This window comes from Stegostoma tigrinum, chromosome 15 (genome assembly GCF_030684315.1).
Source record: "Stegostoma tigrinum isolate sSteTig4 chromosome 15, sSteTig4.hap1, whole genome shotgun sequence".
Lineage (NCBI taxonomy): Eukaryota > Metazoa > Chordata > Chondrichthyes > Orectolobiformes > Stegostomatidae > Stegostoma > Stegostoma tigrinum.
In genome coordinates this window covers 71,614,112-71,625,586 of record NC_081368.1, presented here as the reverse complement: position 1 = coordinate 71,625,586, position 11,475 = coordinate 71,614,112, and the positions used below count along the sequence as shown (strand labels likewise).

General features: G+C 44.0%; 1 protein-coding gene across 2 annotated transcripts in view; it reads left to right on the top strand.

The window, feature by feature from the left end:
* Positions 1–10,388: 10,388 nt before the first annotated feature.
* LOC125458631 (proteolipid protein DM alpha) overlaps positions 10,389–11,475 on the top strand; it is a 49,400-nt gene continuing 48,313 nt past the window's right edge. The window contains exon 1 of one of the 2 annotated variants that reach the window (XM_048544051.2): positions 10,389–10,576. In XM_048544051.2, the coding sequence (XP_048400008.2) occupies positions 10,573–10,576 (4 nt within the window). In that variant the 5' untranslated portion in view covers positions 10,389–10,572. The other variant, XM_048544052.2, reaches the window with a different exon arrangement.

Below are 11,475 nucleotides of genomic sequence, written 5' to 3'. Positions count from 1 at the left end.
AGCAGGAGATAAAATACCTATTAATTTCTGTGAGTGGATGGCCAGGAGATTGATTCCACATCACGCTGTGATCACATGGTTGGTGCCACCTTTTGGCAGCTGTCATCACTGCGTACCCTAAAGGTGACATTCACAATAAGTGCAGCCTATTGAGAGACTGGTTAGCGAAGTCTATGGGATCCTGGCTTACATAACTAGCAATCTTCAAGACAAAATAAAAGGAAATTATGTTTAACATTTGTATGTTTAGCTCCCTGCAAGTTGCTGCTGAAAATATAAACAATATTGTACAATTGGCCAAACACTTGCACATCAGGAAGGTTGTTGAGTCTTTCAACACAAAGACAAAGCTTGCTTTCAGGCCCTCCTGTCAGAGCCAAGCAGACAGAATCACCAGGAACGTTTACTCAGATTCCAGACTGCTGATGCTGTAGGCTGCCACCAATTGACTGTTACTGAATTTACCGAGGAATCCCCCACATGAAGAAATTACTAACAAGTTCCCGCGATTTATCGCTTTCTTTTTAAGACAAATCAAACCACCACAAACGATGCATAAATTAATAGGCCAATGGCACTTTTAAATGATGGATAAATCTCTCAGCTTTAGCATCCACTCACAGTTGCATCGCTCCCCATTCAAACGTGCAACTATGTATAATCTCGCATTCTTCTCAATGTAGGATTTCATTTTCCAACTTATTTAACTCTGCACGTTGACCATCAGTCATAGTCCACCTAAGGTTCCTGGTTCTGGTTAATATCAACAAGGCACATATCTACAAACACTCTCTTACTTGGGTCACATCAGTTATATTCACGTAGCTTCCGAATATTTGGCAATCAACGTGCCTGAGCTACCCATGCCTCTTTTAAGATCCAGCCCCTTTCAAATCAACCATAAATTACTTTCTCAGGAGCTTCTGGAAATCTGTTCTTCTTCTTTTTTCAAATAGAAAACTGATCTTGAAGTTCCGAAACATACTACAAGTTTGATAACTGTGTCTTTTGGTAGTATTTCCTTGTGTCTGCAACTCTACGCTGGTGGCCTTCTGCCTCAGCAATGGCTGCAGAAATAGTGGAGGCATGATTTGGAATGGATGTATTACAGTAATGGATCAGGGGATGGAGCATGAGGGATGAAGTCTGGAACTGAGTTGAAGGTGCAGAGAACCAAGGCATGCCCTCCAAACAGCCCACTGAGCACATGGCATTAATACTACTGCCTCTGATCTGTATCTGAAGGAGGTGGATTTGACCGTATTCAGAATGCAAAAACCCGAGAGCAAAAGCACTGTACGCATAGCATGTACACCAAGCGAGGAGATTTCCCAACTAAGTCCCCTATCTGTAGAGTTAAAATCTTGCCCAAAGCTCCAGGTAAATGATCTGTCAAGGTGACTGGAAAAAGTTCGAAATGCAGCTGTTTAATGTATGTTGCCAGTGCTGGAAGGTTTGAGGTATAAGGAGAGGATGGATAATTTGGGACTTTTTCCATGGGGCACTGAAGGCTGAGGGTTGACCTTTGGAGGTTTATAAAATATTGAGCAGGATGGATAAGGTGAATAGCCAAGGTTTTCTTCCAGGGGTAGGGGAATCCAAAATTAGAGGGCATGGATTTAAGGTGAGAGGGGCAAGATTTAAAAGAAACCTGAGCGGAAACATTTTCATGCAGAGTGTGGTGCGTGTATGGAATGAACTGCAAAAGGAAGTGGTTACGGCTGTTACAATTAAAACATTTAAAAGATATTTGGACAGGTACATGGATAGGAAAGGTTTAGAGGGATATGGGCCAAACACAGGCAAATGAGACAGCTCAGTTTAGGAAATGTGGTCAATAGAGATGAGTTGGGCCAAAGGCTCTGTTTCCATGCTTTAAGACTCTATGACTCTATAAGTGAAATGGGCAAATACAAAAAGAAGAAGAGGGAAGATGGGAGAGGTTATGTCAAAGGAATTGGTAGGTGAAGCTGAAGGGATTGGGAATGGAACAAGTGAGGAAAGAAGAAGAACAAATGGCAGAATGGTGAATTCTTACTAAAAGTTTAAAACAGGACAGTATCAAAAGTTAAACTGGAACTTGTAAAAAGAAAGGAGCCAAAATGAAGACAAAGATGACAGTTGGAAGTTGATGAACTCACTGTTGAGCACAGAAAGATAGAGAGAGCTTAATTAAAAGATGAATTTTTTGTCGAGTTAACTTAGAACTACACTTAGATAATATGGAGGGTTGAGAGAGCATAGTGTGGTGGTGAGGTGAAAATTAAAATGACAAGTGATGGTGAAGCTCAGATTGCGGGGAGGCGCTCTGTAGAGTGGGCACCCAATCGGTGTTTGGCCTCCTTAGTATAAGGTAGCGAATCTGCTAAACTAAATTGAACAAAATCCACTTTTTCATTTTAGCCCAAGCCCTGACTCTAAAGTAACTGTTCTAAAAGGCTCTTGTCATTTCCAATCTCCCTGACATCCATCCCTATGCTAACTCTGCATCCCCACAGCTCTGGATTGAATTATGAGAAATTGTGTAGCTGAGATCTGCAGGAAGCAGGCCTAGTCCATTGAGGAAATGAAGGGAGATGTCAGCTATGAGAAGTTAATATTCTGATCCAATGGAAATACAGAGGCTTGGTGTCGGGATTGTTCAGTGACTGTTTCCATGGTAGCTGGCTCAGTGTAACTGGGGTCACTTTTTTGTTGTTTATAACCTTTGTCCAGTCCTTTGGATCTTTGGTAAAGAGGCCTAGAAAATAAGTCACCATGACAGCAATACAAATGAACACGAAGAATGGAGCTTGAATTAGAATGAGTACCTCCTGCATCAGTTCTCATGGAAACTTGGTCTCTTCGTATAATAAGCCCCTGTGTTTAGCTTTATTGATGATGGAATATCCCGAAGGATTAATGTTTTACATAGAATTCTCCACGTTCTTCTACCACTTTACATTAATGTCCCTCCCATACAAAACACGAATCCCTTTGTGCCTGTGCTTTGGAGAAATTTCTCTCCCATTCACTTACAAACTATCTTTCTGATTTCCCATGTGTTTATTCTTGTAGCTTCCATTCACAATGATATTTTTGCAGCTACTAATCTATTATACACCTGTTATGTCTCACAAGGAATCTAGAACTGGAGGAGAATTTAGACATGGATGAGAATCTAGATCCAGAGGAGAATATAGAATTGTGGTAAGTGAAGAATTGGAGAGAGGTTAGACCTGTGGAAGATATAGAATTTGGATGAATATACAATTGCGGACAATCTAAAACCAGGGGTCACTGTGTGAAGATAAGTGGTCACCCATTTAAAACAAAGATGGCTTAAAGATCCTTTTCACAGATGGTTGTGAGTTTTGGAACAGTCTTCCTCAAGACACAGTGGAAGCAGAATATTTAAATATTTTTAAGGGATATGTAGATAGGTTCTTGATAAACATGGACCTGAAAGGCTATCAGGGTAACTGAGAATGTGGAAGCATCAGACCAGGCTTGTTGATCTTGACGAGTTGGCTGAGCAGCTTGAAGAGCCGTGACCTTCTCCTGCTCATCACTCTAGGTTTGGTTGTTTCCTTGGTATAGTTCTCAACCCTACTGTTTTAAGTCTAAGTGATACAGATTTAAACAGACAAGTCTTTACTGCTAAGATAATAAAGTGTGAAGCTGGATGAACACAGCAGGCCAAGCAGCATCTCAGGAGCACAAAAGCTGACGTTTCGGGCCTAGATCCTTCATCAGAGTGGGGGGTGGGGTGAGGGTTCTGGAATAAATAGGGAGAGAGGGGTACGCGGACCGAAGATGGAGAGAGAAGAAGGTAGGTGGAGAGGAGAGTTATAGGTGGGGAGGTAGAGAGGGGATAGGTCAGTCCAGGGAAGACGGACAGGTCAAGGAGGTGGGATGAGGTTAGTAGGTAGGAAATGGAGGTGCGGCTTGGGGTGGGAGGAAGGGATGGGTGAGAGGAAGAACAGGTTAGGGAGGCAGAGACAGGCTGGGCTGGGTTTGGGATGCAGTGGGGGGAGGGGAAGAGATGGACTGGTTTGTGTGATGCAGTGTGGGGAGGGGATGAACTGGGCTGGTTTTGGGATGCGGTGGGGGAAGGGGAGATATTGAAGCTGGTGAAGTCCACATTGATACCATTGGGCTGCAGGGTTCCCAAGCGGAATATGAGTTGCTGTTCCTGCAACCTTCGGGTGGCATCATTGTGGCATTGCAGGAGGCCCATGATGGACATGTCATCTAAAGAATGGGAGGGGGAGTTGAAATAGTTTGCGACTGGGAGGTGCAGTTGTTTATTGCGAACCGAGTGGAGGTGTTCTGCAAAGCGGTCCCCAAGCCTCCGCTTGGTTTCCCCAATGTAGTGGAAGCCACACCGGGTACAATGGATACAGTATACTTCAACTCCCCCTCCCGCTCTTTAGATGACATGTCCATCATGGGCCTCCTGCAATGCCACAATGATGCCACCCGAAGGTTGCAGGAACAGCAACTCATATTCTGCTTGGGAACCCTGCAGCCCAATGGTATCAATGTGGACTTCACCAGCTTCAAAATCTCCCCTTCCCCCACCGCATCCCAAAACCAGCCCAGTTCGTCCCTCCCCCCACTGCATCCAAACCCAGCCCAGCCTGTCTCTGCCTCCCCTACCTGTTCTTCCTCTCACCCATCCCTTCCTCCCACCCCAAGCCGCACCTCCATTTCCTACCTACTAACCTCATCCCACCTCTTTGACCTGTCCGTCTTCCCTGGACTGACCTATCCCCTCCCTACCTCCCTACCTATACTCCCCTCTCCACCTATCTTCTTTTCTCTCCATCTTCGGTCGCCTCCCCCTCTCTCCCTATTTATTCCAGAACCCTCACCCCATTCCCCTCTCTGATGAAGGGTCTAGGCCCGAAACGTCAGCTTTTGTGCTCCTGAGATGCTGCTTGGCCTGCTGTGTTCATCCAGCTTCACACTTTATTACCTTGGATTCTCCAGCATCTGCAGTTCCCATTATCTCTGATACAAGTCTTTACTGCTGTTCATTGCTGGAACAGATTGTGTACGTCACCAACATATCTCACTCTTGATGGTAAAACTGCTCAGTTTGCCAGGGTCGTCTACAAAACGGTGATAACCTTTTCTCCTGTTGCAAACCATCATCTTAAATCCCTCTTCACTAGTTAAGAATCATAGAATCCCTACAGTGTGGAAACGGGCCCTTCATCCCAACAAGTCCACACTGACCCTCAGAGCATCCTACTCAGACCTATTCCTATTTAACCCGCCTAATCTACACACTTCTGGACACTATGGGCACTATTAGCATTGCCAATCCATCTAGCCTGCACATCATTGGACTGTGGGAGGTAAGCCATGCAGATGGAGAGAATGTGAAAACTCCACATAGACAGCCACCCAAGGATGGAATTGAACCCTGGTCCCTGGTGCTGCTGATAACCACTGAGCCACTGTACCACCCCATGCTCTTTGTTGTTCTACCATTCTCACCTCCAGTAGCAAATACCGGGAAACTCATGAACTAATTGGTTGCTAGATCTCCAGTCAGCTACCTCTGCTACATCTCTTCCTTCCTCAAGCTCAAATCATGCCACACTTCCTCTAAATCTTTCCTCTACCCCAGTGCTGAACCAGTTTCCCTGCTGTCCCTTCATTCCTACTCTGAGCTCAATAAGGCCGATCTCTTCCTCCCATACCCTCATAGCAGTAAACCAAACCATTGGTTCCATTTGCTCTGCCTAGGTCCTATGTTATACTAACTAGATAACACTGATATCAGTTTGGATTTAAGGGAGCTCACTGAATGATCTACAGGGAAGGTGGCCCTGTATAATCACAGGGAGGCCACACATTCTGTTCCTGCTGGTGGGGAAACTGAGTCCCATTGTGCTGAAGGAAACTGCCCATTGGTTAATTAGGCTGACTGGTAAACCATTTATATGTTATTATTCATGAGCACATAATGATTTTGTGATGCAAGTGCAGAGAAAACTGGTGAAACTCAGCAGGTCTGGCAGACTCTGTAGAGGTAGAAACAGAGTTCACTTTTCAAGTCTGGATTGACTCTTCTTCAAAATACATGCAGTTTAAAGTCCTTATGCTGAGATTGAGATGTAAAATTTTAACCTGAGACCTCAGAAGCTTTGTTGATGTCTTGATTCATCAGAAGTAATACATGTTGTAGGTATCCTTTTTTTAATTTTCAGTATCTTGGCACTGACTGATTTAACTTGTTTTAGTGCCTTGTGAAACTTGCCCAAACTGTGATCAGCTGATTATTGTGGCCATTTTAAAGGCAGTTTTGCCATTTTTTGAAATAATTTCATTCCATGAAAGTCCCAGGTATTAGAGATTAGACAATGGAATTTGTAAATTTGTAGTCCACATTTAATCACCATCACTTAGTATCTTTCAGTCATCATGAATGGTGCTCTAAAAATGCACATTGTTCTTCCTTTTGATGTTTCTGAAGCCTTGCACACAGTGAAACACATTGTTCACCTCCAGCTCTTTCTCAACAGAGAGCAATGGAAGTGGAGGTCATTTTGTATATTCAAGGCTGCATTAGACAAATGTTTGGAGGTAAAACTTAGAATAGCCTTTGCTGTCACATATACTCCATGAGTATAGTGGAAAGTTTGTATGTCGCCAATTACAACTCCAATTTAGATACAAAATTATTTAGACACAGCTTCTTTAGTTACAAGATTTTAGACAATACAGAAATGAAATGTTCAGCATTGCAGAAATTAAGTTTCATTACAGCAGACCACACTGGCAACTAGCTTCTAGTCTGCACTGGGCTCTAGCTCCACACTGTGCCAGTGACTTGCCACACCTGGAGGGTACTGTGGGATGCTGGAAACTCACCATGTCATGCTGGGAGGCCCCTACTGGAGGAGGCTGCAGTGTCAGGCTGGGAGATTGCCATGCCACATTGGAAAGCCATTGCACCACACTGGAAGCTTGATGCGCCAGGCGTGAGGTCACCATACCAACGTCAAGCTATTCAAGAGAGACAAGAGAGTCTAGGAAAATGGGGCACAGACAGAAGAGTGAAAAGGCCACAATCAGATCAACCGTGATCATATTGTATGGCGAAGCAAATTAATGGACCAAATGGTTGACTCCTATTCCTAATTCTCATGATCTTCTGATCTCAGTACACATCAGTTTACATGTGTATGCTCATGACAACATAATGCCTGCAACATCTCGGATTAGCCACATTGCTTGCTTGACATTCAGAAATGGATGAATTTTTTTTTGTTTCAAATTAACAATGAAAATTGGTACTTACAGAGCACAACTGACTTAACGAGATGCCCAAGTCAATTACCAGGAATATTACAAAGCAAACTATGACACAATCATGTGGGGAAACGAGGTCAAATGATGTGGCAAATTGGTTTTAAAGGGTATGATAAAGGAGGGAAGTGAGGGGAAAAGGCAGGGGGTATTTATGGAGTGAATTCCAGAAGGAATTAGGACCATGACAGCTGAGGTCATGGCGGATAATAATGAAACAACCAAAACCAGGGATGGTCACAAGGCCAGAATTAGAGGAGCGCACAATTTGGTGGGTTGTGAAACTGAAGAAGATTCAGTGATAGGGCAGGGCAAGTTCATGGAGAGATTTGAGACCAAGTATGATAACTTAAAAAGGGAGAGATTCCTTAACTCTAACCCAATGTTACTTAGTGAGTGTGGATGACAGATGAATGGAATTTAGTGCAAGAGAACACACAAGTAGCAAAGATTTGTAAAATCTTGGGTTTATGGAGAGTAGAAGATGGGAGAGCAGTAGTTTGACGAATATATTTATTCCTGTTGTATAAACTGGTTTTCCATAATCATGTAAACTCCACCTGTTCAATTGGTGGCCAACATCAAATTTGCCACATTAAACAAAGTACCAGAAGTGAAGCTGAAATTGAGTAAATTTTTAGTGCTGTAAAGGCAACCTGAAACTAAAGATAAAAAAAATGTGAGAGTTATAAGCGTAATCTGCAATTTTGAAGTGCAGAGTGAGTCAGAATGGTTGTGACTTTCTCACTCCCTGCTGCTATGGAAATGAAAAGAGAAATGAGAAATGGTTCTTATCTCAGCGAAAAATCTATGAAGTAGACCTGCACTTGCTTTTATTTTAACTATCAACAACTGTTAGCACTGATCAGATTAATTGAATGTACCAATTACAGAAAGATGAGAAAGTGCTCTGACATCAGAAGTGGACAAGTGATGTTGTGGAGATGAAACTTGATGAACTTGGTGATGGTTCAAAGCTCTGTTCAGAAGCTGGTATCAGGGTCAACAATGACATGAATATCGTGAAGTTAGTTTTCAGAATTGTCAGGGAGAGGGATGGAGACAGTGGCAGCAAAGCACAGTTTGTGCTAATTTTTGTAAATGTTGCTCCTGTGCTGGATTGTGCTCTGCTGGTATGCTAGGGCAGGATTGATGTTGGTTTGTATTGGTGCTTTGATTGTAGAATCCTACAGTGTAGAAGCTGGCCATTCAGCGCATTGAGTCCACACTGGCACTCTGAAGACCATCCCACCCAGACCCATCCCCCTGCCATATCTCTATAACCCTGCATTTCCAATGGCAAATCCACCTAATCTGCACATCTTTGGACTGTGGGAGGAAACTGGAGCACCATAAAAAAAATCCCAGTCTCAAGGAGAATATGCAACCTCCACACAGACAGCTTCCCAAGGACAGAATTAAGCCCAGGTCCATGGCATTGTGACGTAGCAGTGCTAGCCACTGAGCACTGTGCTGTGTTATGACCCAGGCAACCTTCTCCAACTAATTACAGTTCCAAACAGGATGTCTCAAACGGTTAACATCTGGGATGAGGTGGGATGACTGACATCCCTTGACATCACCCAACCCTCTGACTACTCACAACAAGGTCACTGTGAGAAGATAAAACAGAGAACTGCAGGTGCTGGAGATTTGAAAAATAAACAAAAAATAGAAATTGCTGGAGAAAGCCAGTAGACCTGATAGTATCTGTGGAGAGAAAACAGAGTTAGTGTTTTGATTTGAGTTCTGAAAACAAGTTGTACTAGACTCAAAACATTAACTCTGGTTTCTCTTCAAAGACATTGCCAGACTTGCTGAGTTTCTCCAGCAATTTCTGTTTCTGCTTGTCAATGTATTTCTTAGTGTATACCTTTCTCCCCGACCACATGAACTTCTATTTTTAAAAGGAGCCAATATAAACAGGTTTTCTTGAGATTGACAAAAAGATTGAGTTTATTAATTGCTCAATATAAGAAACAGTAATGCATCACATATTCACACTCATTAGAAATGAAAGTCCAAAAAATGTTTCGAAAAATACAGATCAGTCCCCGAATTAGTCATTAAGAATAAATAGTCGATTTTTAAAGCTAATTGGTGAATGTTCCTAGTAGTGGATACTTGAACAATTAATTTTGAGCTTCTTTATTTTGGAGGTTGTCTGAAACACTTATCCTAATTCCTGTTAGCAGTGAAAAGCAGCAGAAGTAAGTTGGCAGCAGAATGCAAAAGTCTTTTCCCTTTTATTTACCATTAGACACTAGAGCCAAAGTGGGCCTTTCAGCCCATCAAGTCTGCTCTATATAGTGAGATCATGGTTAATGTGATAATCCTCAACTCAATTGTTTTGCGTTTTTGCTATACCTTGGTTCTCTCACTGATTTAAAAAAAAACAAGACCAGGCTCAGTAGCTCTCTGAAGAATTCCACAGAATTATGACCTTCAGAGAGAAGAAAATACTCATCTCTGTTTTCAACAGGCAACCCCTTACTCTGACAGTATACCATCTGGTCCTAGTCTCGTCTACAAGGGGAAACAAACTTTCCACATTAAACCTGTCAGGTCTTCCAAGAATTTTATGTGTTTCAATAAGTTCAGGGGTGTCTTAATGGTTGTTCTGGGAGCAGTGAACCTCAGTACACAGTAGGATGTCAGACCACCAACATATATGGTTGAAGATTTTTTCTAATCCCTGTCCCTACACATTATAGAAAAGGGGAAACTGCAAAGATGCCTCCTCGCCAGACTGTTGTCATTTTTACCATGGGATTCTCATTCTGAGATAGTCCTAGTACAAATTTTAACACAGTTTGCAAACTGTTTTTTTCCCTTCCAAGCTTCTTGGACCCATGGCCAGGTGTGACATTCCAAAAATCTCTCCTTCCAGGCAGTCACTGAATTTACTTCTAGAGTCAGCTTTTGGTTGTATGTCCTTGATTATTTTAAAATTATAGTTTAGCGTTGATATGTTCACTGGTGTTCTGGAATTGTGATCCGCCGTGCTATGTTGGGTTTGTAATAATATGTGTAAGGCTCTCTGCTATTCTGTGTTCCGGTTCTGTGGTCTCTGCTGGTTCTGACAGCAAGAGCGGATTCAATGGCGCTTTCTGTTAAAACTTTCTCTCGTGGTAATTCGAGGGATGGAATCTGCTCCGGTTTGTTTTGCACTATTGAGAGGAGGCGGTTTGCGAGGGCTTTAACTGGCGGCAGCTGTCAGTCACTCAGTGTCAGTGAGTGAGGCTGGAGCAGAGACGCCGAAAGGAGATGGGTGAGTGAGTGTGTTAGGCAGAGTATAGCAGAGACACTGTGAAGCGATGGGTGAGTGGAGGAGCGGGGCACTGGGACAGAGGGATAGACGGAGGATTGTGTGGTGCAGAGTGAAGGGCCAGGCTTCTCTGAGTTTAATACAAACTTTGTTTCAAGTGTTTTCTTCGAGCACAAAACGGGCAGTTCCGAGCTCAGCAATCCGCTGCGGCTCCCGGGAAAGTTTTATTCACCGAGCATTCGAGGCTGCAACTGGGTGGAACGCCGTACCGTCCTCAGACCGACCTATCCACCTCAACACCTCCAATTCTCCTACCGTCAACCCCACTGAAACCCGACCCTCCCTCGCTCCCTCGTCTCCCCTCCCTCCGCGACCCTCCCTCACTCCGCCCCCACCCCACTCCGCCGTGACCCTCCCTTAATGTCCTCCCTCCATCTCTGGGTCCCCCTCCTCGTTCTGGGCTGGTGCCCTCCCTCCCTGGCTCGGCCGCTCGTTTGCCTGCTCGCACCCTTTCTCCTTTGGCACACACCACCCCTTGCTTTCCTCCTCTCCTCACCCTTGCTCAGTGCCCCCTGTGCTCTCCCCTTCACCACCTCCTGATCACGCATTCCTCCGCTCCTCTTTCTTCTCACCTCCGTCTCTGATGCTTCCTTCTCCCCTCCACTCTAATGCCACCTCCTCCCGTCCATAAGGCCATAAGACATAGGAGTGGAAGTAAGGCCATTCGGCCCATCAAGTCCACGCCGCCATTTAAACCATGGCTGATGGGCATTTCAACTCCACTTCCCTGCATTCTCCCCGTAGCCCTTGATACCTTGTGAGATCAAGAATTTGTCAATCTCTGCCTTGAAGGCATCTAACATCCCAGCTTCCACTGCACATGGTGGCAATGAATTCCACAA